Source organism: Podarcis vaucheri (genome assembly GCF_965113315.1).
Source record: "Podarcis vaucheri genome assembly, chromosome: 9".
Taxonomy (NCBI): domain Eukaryota; kingdom Metazoa; phylum Chordata; class Lepidosauria; order Squamata; family Lacertidae; genus Podarcis; species Podarcis vaucheri.
In genome coordinates this window covers 38269501-38283551 of record NC_138767.1, presented here as the reverse complement: position 1 = coordinate 38283551, position 14051 = coordinate 38269501, and the positions used below count along the sequence as shown (strand labels likewise).

The following is a 14051-nucleotide window of genomic DNA, read 5'->3' as shown; positions in this document are numbered from 1 at the left end:
CAATACGGTTCTGGTCAGATTTGTCCAAACTGTGAAGCAGTGAGTCTTTCTTTAAAAGGCAGGGTAGTGGGAGAGAGACCAAGCAGTTTGTCAGCTGGAACACAAGCATAGGAATGTTAAAGGAATATTTTCTGTAAACCAAATGGTGCAATATAACATAGGAACTTCAAGGAATGAAAGTATTACAATGCTCTAAGCAACTGAATGCCTTGGGTTTAACCATTTCCTTTTTGTATTTGTCTGTCATAGTGATGCTTAATGTAATTGGGCAGCTTTATTTAGCACTTTGAAACACTGAATTATTTCTGGAAAGTTAGTTATACATGATTTCCAAATAAGAGAGAGAGAGATGCATCAGGAAGTGTTTTTATTTTTTTAAGGGGAAAAAATACAGTATTTATCAAAGCCCTTGCATATACAATAATTGGTTTGCTGTTTGAAGCTAAAGAAAGGAATGCTCCCTACAGATATCCTTTGCTTGTTAAAAGACTTCACATTTCTACCAACATGCTCACTTTGTATCTGCTTTTCTCACTATGCATTCTTTAAGATAGGCTAGTTTCTTGTTTTCCATCTAGTAATTTGCTTACATTCTCAGCACTTTTCTCGCTTCCCCTCTCCGACCTTTCTAACTTGCTGTATCATATTCAAATATCACAGTCAAGGTTTGTGTACATTAATGGAAATTTGTATTGTATAAAGCTTTTTGCATTATAAGGCTGTACAGGGTCATTTTGACAGTAACTGGTATATTTCTTTGCATCTTACGTTGCATTGCCAATTTCTAGTGTATCCAGTTTGGAAGTATATATACTCTAATTAAAAAACAAAGTTGGCTATACTCTGGCATCATGTGTGCCTCTCTTTCCCATTGTTTCATTATTGGGTGTGCAGAGAATAAGGAATTTAGAAGGGAGACCTAAAACAAAACGTTGCAGTATGGAGTGATTACTTCGCAGGACTCGGCTATTTTGTTCTCATCCCCGGGTTTCCATTTCCCCTCCTCCCAACTGTCAAGACAGCATTCCATGGCCCAAAGCATGCTGAGTCCTCATTGGGCAGTTTTTCTGTCCCACCCACACTTGCAAGCCAAAGTTTCCCCCCTAAAGATTAGTTGTACTTCTGAAAACCTTGGAGTTTGCCCAAACCAGGTGATGCTTCTCTTTTGGGCATGGGTGGTGCTGTTTGGATCCACAAGCAATAGCACTTCAAGCCCAAATGTTGAAAACAGAGCAGATGCTGTTAAATGCTGGTGGGGAAAGTTGGTAATGCCTGTCTAGCTAGAAGAACTAGGGAAACTGAAATAAAAAGTTAGCATAATACTACTTTGGCAGTGCTGTTCTGATAAATTCCTATTTATGTTTCCAGGGTTACTTGGTGCTTCAGTTTAAATTGAGACACGGTGAATGTGTTGCTAGGAATAGATCATGCAACAGGCTCCAGGGACAGTGTTGTCTTTTTAAACCTTTTCTATGCATAATTCAGACTGCTGGTTTATCATCTATAAAGCCCTGTAGAATTTATGCCAATGCTTGAATTACAAGTTAAAATACATTCATATAGGCATATAACTAAGGCCACAAAAGTTCCTAGCCTGCAAAAAAAATTGGTAGCTTGTGGGCTGACTCCCTCCTCCAACAACAGCCCATTTGGTTTCTATACTGGGTGTGGAGGAGTGATGGGGTCATCTGTTCAACCTCTGCATGTTCACTAAATGTGCAGTTCCTTGTCACAAATGGTTACTGGGTGGGGGATTAACTATAAGGCTGCACTACCATGGTTTACATTACAGTAAAGCAGTGAAATATGCTTCCTTTATGTTTCAGAAATAATTCCTGGAAACATCTTCTATTAATATTTAAAGGTAGTAGCTACTACTGCATCATTCTCCTTAAAAAGAAAAGCTACCAAAGATTATGTTTCTGCTCTAAATAATAGTAGCTTGGAGGAAGCTGAAGGTGTTCCTCCTAAACCCTTTCCCCCTCCTCAAGCTGCTTTTTTCAGCCCAGCTTCTGTTTCTTAATCCATAAATTTACACCGATGATTCATAAGAACATAACAAATAGTGCCGCCCTGAAGGTTTTGAACAGGGTTGAGGAACCTGTGATTCTCGAGAGCATGTTGTGTTACCCATCAGCCCCAGCCAACATGGCCAATGGGCAGGAATAATTTGATTCATATGCAGCAGCACCTGCAGGGCCACATGTTCTCCATCCCTGGTTTAGAACATCTGGTTCTGGAACCAAAAAATACATATGATCTCTTGTAGGAATTGCTCAGGGCAAGGGAAAACATTTCTCTATAACCAAGCCCTTGGCTGATTGAACAATCTATGGCCTCTTAAATGTGTTTGTTGTTTATCCCCCAGAGAGTGGGTGAGGGTGCTTTCTCTTGATGTGCATGACCTGATTTGTTTTCCCACACCAGCAACACTCCCTACCAACTCCTTTTCAGAAAGCTGTCATCAGTGCCTGCAGAAAAGGCTGTCTGAACTGTACACACATCCGCTTAACCTCAGCTTGCGTTTTCACATAGCATGGAGGCCGGGGTTTTTTTTGGGGGGGAGAAACACATCAAAGGGGAGCATTTCTCAAGAAACTTCAGGACACAGATGGATTGTGGCTAACTAGCAGTGGAAGCACATTGGAAGCAGAGTAGATAGTAATGTGCAAATACTCTGAAAGAGCTTCTTGTGTGGACAAGTATTTTATCAACAAGGTTAAACCAGAATGAATTCACAATTCCAGCCCCGTCCCCCAGTATCAATGCATTTTCTAGACATGCAGTAAAGCTTCTCCACCTGCAAGGACTATTCCAATGCATTTCATATAATTGGTATGAGCATTTCTAAATGGATGTGAATGTGCTCCCCTCCTGCTAATGAAATTAACAAAACCCATGCGCAGAAGAAATCTGTGTGTGCATCAGAGCACACACAAATCTCTGGAGCAAATTTAAAAAAGGCAAATTCTTTCCTGTCTCTTGAAATCTGCTGGTACCACCAGTATCTGCTGGTACTATTATTGTAAGATTTCTTTTTCCTGGACTAAACACCCCCCTCTCTCCCAGGTACCATATATGCTCTTTTTGAGTGAATACTGCAACACATTTTATGGGGTTTCTTCCATGTTTGGACCTTGCTTCTCCAGGAGTTGGTAACTGATTCAAAGAAACATGGATCTGGCTCCAGTTTAGGCATGTCCATACCTGCACAGTCAGTTGAGGTCAGGAAGATCTTGAGTCACCTTTTCCATGATTTGCAACCCCTGAAACAAATGAGATGGAAAATGCCATTCAGCGTACAGGTTCGCTTGTAAATAAATATCCATGGATGTTCAGCAGAACATCCGTGGATAGGACAGGACAGAAAAGGCAAATTTACAGATTTTTTTAATAGATCTGAAAGAGTCTTCAAACTTGCTCGATTTTTAATTGGGTGTCTTTTTCTCCTGCCACTAAGGCCCAGTTGTTCAGTCATAGAATCATAGAACTGTAGAGTTGGAAGGGACCACAAGGGTCATGTAGTCCAAGTCCCTGCAATGCAGGAATCTTTCACCCAACATGGGGCTCGAACCCACAACCCCGGGATTAAGAGTCTCATGCTCCACCCACTGAGCTATCCACAGGGTTTTTAGGATATGTTCTATTCCATTAAGATTGCACGGAAGAAGAGAGAGTAGGCCATGACCCCTGAGCCCAGCTCCTGCCAACCCCTTTCCCAAAACTTCTCACACATTGGAGAGATGTATTCAATGGGGAGTGGTGCTGATTGTGCAAAGGCTGGAACTTATGCAGGCGCATAATCCCCTTATCAGCCCTTGTCAATGGTGGCTGGCTGTAGCAGTGTGCATTGCTTCCGTGCCTGCTGCCACCTTTTATCTCCTTAGGAGATGGATTCAGTAACAAAACACATAATACATGGCATTCATAGAGCACTTCAATTCCATTACTGCCATCATGTTAGGGTTTCTCTGGAAGATTATTTTATTATTATTATTATTATTATTATTATTATTATTATGGGGTGCGGGTGGCGCTGTGGGTTAAATCACAGAGCCTAGGGCTTGCCGATCAGAAGGTTGGCGGTTTGAATCCCCGTGACGGGGTGAGCTCCCATTGTTTGGTCCCTGCTCCTGCCAACCTAGCAGTTCGAAAGCACGAAATGCAAGTAGATAAATCGGTACCACTCCAGCGGGAAGGTAAACGGCGTTTCCGTGCACTGCTCTGGTTCACCAGAAGCAGCTCTGTCATGCTGGCCACATGACCCAGAAGCTGTACGCTGGCTCCTTTGGCCAGTCGTCCGCGAATGGACCTAACGGTCAGGGGTCCCTTTACTTTTTATTATTATTATTTATTAACTACACTCTGAAGCTGCACTTGGTATACTTAAGTAAAGCTTCGACTGGCTTTGATGGTGATTAGGGTCCCGCAAAGCAGGGATGGCGAACCTTAGCCAGCCTCCATCTATCTGCCAGTAAGTGGCTGTCAGCTTCCTCCTCCTCAGTCTCAGTGTTGCCCCTTGTAGGAAGCAGGAAGGAGGATTGGAACAAAACTAGATTTGAATTGACTTTGCCTGTATAACTCCCTCTCGGCCTCGCTGATGTTGTCCAAAGGAACGCAGAGCAATACATTTGGCACCAGCTTGGCTGCAGGAGTTGCCTGAAGGAGGCATGCGAGGCGACATCCAGCGGTCTTAGGGACTCCACTGGATACAATTCATAGCATGCAAAGACCTGTACTTACCATTGAATCGGAACTCCCAGTAACAGGCCACCCGGTCAGAATATCCTGACTTGCAGTTGATGGCGTCCCCGTTTTTATTCCAGTTTGGTTCCCTATAATTAACGGAGGGGGGGGGAATAAAAAGTAAAAGCAAAAGCTGGAAATTTTGCCATGGGAAAATGAAAAAAACAAACCTTCCACCAATTAAAGGAATCTGGAGTGCTCACCATTTACCCTGGGGTATTTCATTGCCTGCTGAATTTCATTCAGTGGTACTGCTGGTGATGGAATGATGACTGCATTATGATTCATCTATATATATATTTTTCAAAGGAATTGAACATAAGTTGATGAGATTGTAAAGTTGCATCAGTTATAAATAACACGCCTACCTATACATCTGGGTGCCCTCTTCGCCATTACTGTTTTGTTTGCCATGAATTGTATCATGGACATCGGTGAGCTAGCAACATTTGGAGCCATTGGATAAATTCCAGGTGTTAGATTTCTAGAACGAGGGGCACCAGCACTTGAGCTTGGCTGGAAGTCACCATTTCTGACCTATCAGCTCTCCCAGTGGATGCTTGAGGTGGAGTGACAGGAAGCACTTACGGGAAGCACACTCTGTGCAGGCTGAAGGCCACTCTCCTGGGTTACGTTCCGCTCTGTCTCAACAGAAGCCCCGCAAACCTCACTTTCTAAAATGAACCGCAATCCCATTAGTTGAAGTTGAAATATTATGAGTACTGAACACAAACACATCCCATTGTTTCCACGCTCTGCTTCCTCCTCTCACATGGAGAAAACAGTAATTATTCTCCTGGCAGAAACACCCTCTCTGTTGTCAGAGCTTAATTTGAGAGATGGCTCACTAGAAATTGGTCCCAATATCAGCATGTTATGCCAGGATGCACATATACCTTCAGGGTATTTGTGATATAATTGCCCTCCATGTGGAAGGTGGTTTGCAGGGGCACCAAAGGGCAGGTCCCTGCCCCAGGGAGCTTGCAATCATACCAAACAGAGGTGAGGAACCTTTGGCCTGTTGGTTATTGTTGAACTGCAACTCCCATCACCCATCGAGGATTGCCAAGAGCCAGGGATGACGGGAGTTGTAGGCAGCAACATTTGAGAGGCGGGTAGGCTCCCCACACCTGCTCTAGAACATGTAAGGAGAGATGCTCTTGCATTTGCAGTGATGTGCCCAGCTTAAGGCACATTTTCCAGCCTCTTATTTCTGGGCACTGCTTCTTAATAGTGCATGCAAATACAAGCCTTTCTTTTTTAAAAAATAAAATAAAAAATCTCAGGATAATGGGTCTCCTCCTTTGCTCTATAGTAGTGCTAGACCCAATCCTGCAGCAGCAGAGTCTTCCCTGTAGGATGCAACAGAAGCATTGCAGCAAGAGAGAAAGCCTGCTTGCTTCTGTGAAGTGTTTGTGAGAGAGAGTGTGCATGCAAAGGAGAGATGTGTGCAGCCTAAGTGCTGGAAATGGGGTGTGCCCATTTGACCAAAGGATTTTTATTTTTTAAAAATATATATTAATAAACAAGAAGGCAATCTTCGAAATGGCAGGGCATCGCTGTAGGGGTTAATAAAATGAAATATAACTACCCAAAAATGAAAGGGTTGCAACAAACGTTTATGGATTAAAATGAGTAAGTAGCGCGGTGACCTTTATCAAACAAGTGAAGTGGGAGGGGAAGGAACTGTGTGTTGTCGTTATTAATGATGTCACAAGCACAATCCAGTAAATCACGGATGGGGAAACTGTAGCCTCACCCCACCAGCTATTATTGGACTCCAACTCCCACCAGCCACAGCCAGCATGGCCAATGGGCAGGAATGTTGGGAGTTGTAGTCCGGCAACATTTGGAGTGCCACAGGTTCCCTACCTCTTAAGTAGCCACTCAAACATTTCTACACCTATGTTTAACTACTGCTGGTGGGAGGAGGGTTAAAAGCTGGTTTGCCACTAAGAGAAAAGCAAGGGCAGAATAACATTTTCCACATTTCAAAAAATGCATCATGTGTTCAAGCAATTTAGACCACCTGCAGGTGCCTGCAGATTTACACCAGCCTTTGCCAACTCCAGCTGTTTTTGGACTACAACTCCCATCAGCCTCAAGCAGCATGTGCCAGCTGAGGCTGATGGGAGTTGTAGTGCAAAAAGCTCATTTTGGCAACAGCTGCTTTACCTTGTCAAGTCAGTGCTCAACCGCCTAAGCCATACATTGCTAGGTCACTTTCACAACTACAGCAGAAGGAGCAGCATCTGTGAGCACATCCTCTTATAAAGCCAGCACCCAAAGATCCAAGACTTGGCCATGAAATAAGTGAAAAATCTCACATAAACTGGAACACACACTGTCTTCATCACTCAATATTCCAATTCTCGCACCACTTTACTTTGTGGCCACTAGAGAATAAAAAGCCAGCCACATTTCAAGGGAATCCTGCTGGAGCCAATAGGATAATTCTGCGATACATAGCTGGAAGACTGCAGGCTCATTATTCTCCATTTTTGCTCGTCTCATCTATGCAATTTTCACTAGCTTCCCTGCTTCAGAATGCTCCAGTGTAGACAATGAGAGGCAAAGGGGGAAGAAAGAATTGCTATATTGGCCTTGTATGTCATGCCTTCCAACATGACAAGTCTTCATTGGGCAGTGGATCCACTTTTAAGGTTCAGGATGAAATTACACAACATAGGTGTGAATGTGCTTCCTCTTCTACCCCGGGGGCGGGGTGGGGGAGCTCCACGGAAATGTCTATTTGGGGAGAGAAGCTGTGGCAGGAGGAGGTACTCAATCTGTCTAACACCCAGTGCTTTCTTTCTAGAAAAACAGATGCCGGTACTCACCATGAAGTTGTTGCAGTAAGTGCCACACTTTTTAACAACAACAACAACAACAACAACGAGAGAGAGAGAGAGAGGGGGGGGGGAGATATGCCGGTACTGCATATCCATGAGTACCCCCAGAAGGGGAAAAAGCACTGCTAGCACCTATCACATTTCTTGCAATCCCCAGGGAATTCCAGCCTATTGTTGAAAGGAAAAAACCCAACCGCCCATATCTGGAACGCCTAATATCTGCTTTTCTCAAGAAGTGGCTTCATGCTGTGTGTATGTGTGCTCTTGTTCACATCCATTTGCACATAATGAGTAGTTGGTCCTCAAGCAACACATACACAAACACACAAATATCTAGTGCTCTACTCACTTGTTGGGAATGGTGTTTAAATTTCTTCCTATTACTTGAAGACTTTAAGAAACTTGGATGACAGCCTAGAGGGGACAAACAGGAAAAAGATTTTTTCCTCCACAGGGAATTTCCCTGAATCCATTTTTTTTTACAAATGACAAGGCATGACACAACTGCTTTTCATTCATAAGTGAAACATGCATAGAGTTAGATCAGATGCAAGCATAACCTGGATGGAAAAGTAATCTCAGTTACTGAATATTCTCAATTCTGTTCTCCAGATACCTGCTTTTGTCTGCCTTGTGTAGAGTGGCCACTTACGCATTGCAAAAAAAGAAAATAAAATAAAAAGAAAATGTAGCACCAAGGGAAAAGAAGGAAGTGGATAGGTATTTGCATATGTTAATATATATGCACATGTATGAATATTATAATTTAAACATAAAAAGACCAAGATACAGAAGATATAGTCGCATACATTACTATCAGTTGAGCATGATAAAATGTACATCTGATTTTTCATAAGTCCTCTTTGTGGCAGAAATTAGGGGCAGGCAAGTCAGGTGAGCACCTGGAATGTCAAGATTGGTGATGCACTGAGCATGGGCTCAGGGGATGCCTGTCTTGGGCTGTTTATTCTGATATCCCCTCAACAAGCTGTACCAAAAGTGAGTACAGTTTGTTTTCCCTTATGAAGCTGGCAATTAACTTGTGCGGCCACTGCTGCATTGAAGTTCTTCTCTTTCTCTCACATGCAGGAAAGTTTACAACATCAGTCAGTGCGCATTCAAGAAACACCATCGGTGGGAATGATTATAATCAAATCTGTGCATATTATGTGCATTGTCTTATGCGACAGAGATAAATGTGTGGAAACTCCGCATCAAAATCATGTAACAGATAGAAGTTGAACAAATGGGGGAAAGTTTATCATCTGACCTCCAAAATCACCAAATAATCTATCCCTCCTAATTCGGCACTTGCCTTATTATCACTAGATTTGACCCCAAAATCCACCCTTAACTCTAAAGAATTAATTTCCTTCCTGTTCACAACAGCTAGACTAGTTATTGCCCAACAATGGAAAGGAACATCTAATATACCAACAGAGGCTTGGGTTAATAACATCTGGAGTATTACTCTATCAGAACGCCTCACAGACCATTGACAACAAATCAAAGGCATCTCTGAAAAAGATACCTTTGATATACCGTAATCTGGTCTCCCTTTTTCTCTTTTATTGAAGAAAACAGGATGTTTTAATGCCATCATCAGGTGTCTGTGGAGGGGATATATTCATTGAAAATGTTGTGCTTGAACTTTTGAATAAATGTGTGTTTTTTAATTTAAAAAAAGACATCGAAGAATTGGAGGTCACCAAAGATCTCCCTTTGTCTAGGGCTGGCCTAGCCACTCTCTTCTACTTACAATCCCATATGAATAACAAGTAAGAGTGTCACCTCTAAATGCATCCTTGCAGTCAATAAATATCCGGGTGTGCATCTGAGAGCTTCCAATCTCTGTTTAGCATGAATTTCAATGGGCAGCCTTGGATAAGAAACATTTCCTCAGTCTAATGTCCCTCACAAGGCTGTTGTGACGTGAGAGTGAAAACCTTCCATGTGCCGCACATTAATGCGACGGGGACAGATAGCTCTGTGAACAGAGCTTTCCAAGTTACTCAGCTGAATTAGACTCTGGCTGGTTTTGGAATGAGCATTGCTCTATGGCACCATCTAGAGGTTGCCTGCCAGCACAGCATACCACAGCTGCTGCCAGCTGTATACACTGCTATCCAACATATTTGTACAGTGGTACCTCGGGTTAAGTACTTAATTTGTTCCGGAGGTCCGTTCTTAACCTGAAACTGTTCTTAACCTGAAGCACCACTTTAGCCTATGGGGGCCTCCTGCTGCCGCCGCGCCGCCAGAACCCGATTTCTGTTCTTATCCTGAAGCAAAGTTCTTAGCTCAAGGTACTATTTCTGGGTTAGCGGAGTGTGTAACCTGATGCGTGTGTAACCTGAAGCGTATGTAACCCAAGGTACCACTGTATCTCCCTTCATATTTCTCTTATGTGTCCAGCTGTTTACAAAGACTTCTCTCACCCAGAAAGTTTCTTCTTGGTTTTCCCGGCTGCAGCATGAATTGATGTTTTAAAGCCCGATTACAACCCCCCCCCCTCATTTGCTACAAAATCATAGGAGTCACGCCTCTTTCTTTTTACCCTTGTCAGTTGTCGCACCATGTTTAGGATTGCCGTAGTTTCCAGAAAGGTAATGAAGCCGGTTTATCAAAAACACTCTGGAAAAAACACAAAAGGAGATATGAACTCATCTAGAAATTACTGGAAGGAAAAGTAAGAAGTGAACTCTACATAAGGGTTAGGCATTTGAGTACGATGTTTTTTATTAATTTTATCCAATTTATATTGTGTCCTTCCTCCTGAAGAAGCCGAGGGAGCCAATAATGAAACCATTCTAAAAAATGTTCTCTCAAGCAGAGATCTCAGGGTTGCCATGACCAGTGTCCTTCAAACCTTAAATGAATGGATAAACCAAAATATTTTTAAAATCCTCCTGAAAGTCAGTGATGAGGGAGACAGACATACTTCACCAGGGATGGCAGTCCACAAATAGCCACCAAAAAGGCCTTGTCCAGGGGTCTGCAACCTTTAAGACAAAAAGAGCCACTTGGACCCGTTTCCGAAGAAAAAACAACAACTGGGAGCCGCAAAACCATTGCGACATTTAAAACAAATATATCTCCGGAGCCACGATTTGACAGCGGGTGGGAAGGTGACGTCGGGACGGTGCGTGACTAACGCACGCACCGCCCCCATGCGACGTCACAGCCAGTACAGCGCCCGCCACAGTGGGGAGTGTCGGGGCGCACAATGCGCCTCCTCCCCTCGCTAGTATCCGCCCCGGAGCCGCAGCAAAGATGTAAAAGAGCCACATGCGGCTCCGGAGCCGCGGGTTGCAGACCCCTGGCCTTGTCACAGGTCAACCAGACAGCATGCCATGGACATACAGCCAAGAAGGCCTCACCTGCTGATCGTAGGGTCCGAGATAGCTGGTTTTGGGGGAAGGCATACTTTTAGGTACTCGGGTCCCAACAAGTTATTAAAGGCTTTATATACTAGTACTAGCACCATAAATTAGGCCCAGAAGCTCACTGACAGAGCCAAGGCAAGACATTTTGCTGCCTGAGGTAAAGTTGGAAATGACCCCAACAAATCAAGGTGTCTATAGTACCCAACCCAGCCAGGTTATTTTGGTACCTGAGGCAGAAAATCTCACCATGCAACTCTCCATACCCTGGAAGTAATTATATAATAATAGTAAATTATGTAGATACCTTTACATTTAGGTGCCCTTTCATGACACCCACGATCAGCTGCCTCACTTTGCCTAGTTATATGGCAGTTATAGCTACCTTACAGTTCATATCTGAAGGAGAACCTAAGCAAGTCACACTTTCTGAAACCCTACACACTCTGAAACACAGCCAGCCCTCAAAATTCAGACGTCTGTTAATTTTACAATGCCGTTCTGCATGCAAACAATGTGTACACATATGATCATACACATTGTGCACACAAATGCCTTTATTACCGGAAATAACATACTGAAATACATTATATGAAGCAAAACTGTGTATATGAAATAAAACTGCATACAAAATTGTGATATTGGGAAGTATTGGCACTGATAGGCCTACAAATTGTCATGGGGATTTTTAAAAATTTGCAAACTGATGAGAAAATGTAGAGAACTGAGTTTAAGACTGGAAGAACAAGAAACCAAAATTGTCAGATTCACCCACTTGCAGGCTGAAGGACAGATATAGGACACAACAGGATAACAGAGGCATTCACATCCTACTTTCTCTGCAAGAGTATTTCTTAACTTGTGAACAGGCAAGAGAACAGAACACTCCAGAACAGAGCAACAGCCCTGTTTGAATGACAGAAGAACCACATTGGAGGCTAAGCTGGAAGGAGGAAAATCCAGACTGACATCTGAAGGGCTTGAAAATACATAAAATCGCTAACCCTGAAGACATGATGGATTGGATAATGTGCAGTCTGGATGCTTGCCAGATCAATATTTAAAATGCAAGAAATGCTGTGAAGAGCTACAGCAACAGAAAAGGCATTACCATCAATTCAGAAGTAGTTTCACTCCCTCGCCTTTCCCACAAATTATGCCCAGCCAAGGAACATAATTTGCTGCTTGGAGTTCCCCCTGACCTGTGGAATGGTAGTATAATACCTGTTTGTCTGGCTATGAGTAATATTAATGGAGGGCTTCTAGAGGGTGGGCAAGGAGGGCAAGGTATATATGGAGTTCACCGCAGCTTGAGATACTTTTAACTAGTGCAGTAGGCTACAAGGGGCAGGGCATCACTGCTGCTCCATTGCAGCAGTAACATCCATTCCTATTTATCTTAAAAGCTTATAGAGGCAGTTTATAGAGGAGCGGTGAATTCTGCGTGCGCACACACACACACACACACACACACTCCCTCTGGTCACACCCTTCCAATACAGGGGTTTTTCTTAGGTTTGGAAGGATCGGTATGGCTACAGTGCTGTGCCATCTCCCTGGAGAGGTCTGTGAAACTATAGTGTTCCAAAATTAAGGAAACTTAACCATGTACAACAGGAGTGTTTATAGTGGCAGACCCTCTCAGAGGTCCAGAGGCCAGGACCCCTGCAGCCGTAATAAAGGTAAAAAAATGATAAGCACAGAGAAACAAAATAATGCACCCCAAAACAAGAGTGGTTTGTTTCTATATTCAGGTTGGATTATATTGTGCTTGGGGTCCCTTTCTACTCTACAATTCTATTATTAGACTGTCTCGCCGGAGTGGTGCATGCTTCATTTAACACCGGTCCTGAAAGATCTTCATTGGCTCCCAGTAGTTTCCGAGCACAGTTCAAAGTGTTGGTGCTGACCTTTAAAGCCCTAAACGGCCTCGGTCCTGTATACCTGAAGGAGCATCTCCACCTCCATCGTTCAGCCCAGACAGTGAGGTCCAGCACCAAAGGACTTCTGGCGGTTCCCTCACTGTGACATGTGAGGTTTCAGGGAACCAGGCACAGGGCCTTCTCGGTAGCGGCGCCCACCCTCTGGAACGCCCTCCCATCAGATGTCAAGGAAGTAAACAACTATCTGGCTTTTAGAAGGCACCTGAAAGCAGCCCTGGTATCGGGAAATTTTTAATGCCTAATGTTCTACATCTTTTTATGTGCTGTAAGCCGCCCAGAGTGGCTGGGGAAACCCAGCCAGATGGGTGGGGTATAATTATTATTATTATTATTATTATTATTATTATTATTATTATTATTTCTATGATCTGACTGGAGGTTCTACATCCCTGACTTCAAAACGTACATCACCTGGTTTCCTGACGTGTCAGATTGAAAGCTATTTAAAAAATCATCCCAAGCTATGGTGGTCTGTTGTTTGATCTGACCATGGTGCTCTTTCAGTTTGTAATTATTTGCCTTGCTTTGATCATTGTCATCTTTCTTTTACAATCAGGAGAGCCATTCTGAGAATTTCTAATGAAGAGAAGGATATCTAAATAAAACAAATGACTCTACACTGAAACAGTGGAATCGTACAGGAAGGGCAAATGCCAAGTGACCAGCCCTCAGGCAGGTGCAGGGCTGCTATGGAGGGAGAACGTTCCTCACGGGAGCTGCCTCTCCTACATGACTCTCTTATACAAGCATTTCCAGAGCAGGATTGGATCCAGGCAGCTGCAGTGCCACACTCCTAACATACGAATCAGGCCTGTTTTCTCCCTTGTGCCATTTCAGGATTTGCTAATGGTCTGTATAGGACAGAAGTTTAGCTTACAGGAACTATGATGCTATAGGCTGCCACAACTGAGACCCCAAGCTCATCTATGTGTCTGTTGAAACCGTATTTTCGCTGATGGGCACAACTCCTATTTTCTGATCTGTCATATAGCAAATATGAGCAGCTGTTTTTCATTACAAGATGAAATTTGGCATAAACAATGAGATCATTTTCTCCTTACTGACAGCATGTACATAAAATTTAAAAAACAACAACACACACACAGAATTAACTCTATTCTTACTAA

General features: G+C 43.2%; 1 protein-coding gene across 4 annotated transcripts in view; it reads right to left on the bottom strand.

Moving 5' to 3' along the window:
• LOC309540688 (uncharacterized protein C4orf51 homolog) overlaps positions 1–14051 on the bottom strand; it is a 40674-nt gene that overhangs the window by 23804 nt on the left and 2819 nt on the right. For 2 of the 4 annotated variants that reach the window (XM_082237774.1, XM_082237775.1), the window contains exons 2-6: positions 10156–10232; positions 7948–8012; positions 4950–5034; positions 4744–4835; positions 3208–3266 (exon numbers count right to left, since the gene is read on the bottom strand). In XM_082237774.1, coding sequence (XP_082093900.1) covers positions 3216–3266; positions 4744–4835; positions 4950–5034; positions 7948–8012; positions 10156–10232 — 370 coding nt within the window. In that variant the 3' untranslated portion in view covers positions 3208–3215. Of the gene's footprint in view, positions 1–350; positions 2237–3084; positions 3267–4743; positions 4836–4949; positions 5035–7947; positions 8013–10155; positions 10233–14051 lie in introns of those variants that run through there. The other 2 variants (XM_082237773.1, XM_082237772.1) reach the window with 2 other exon arrangements.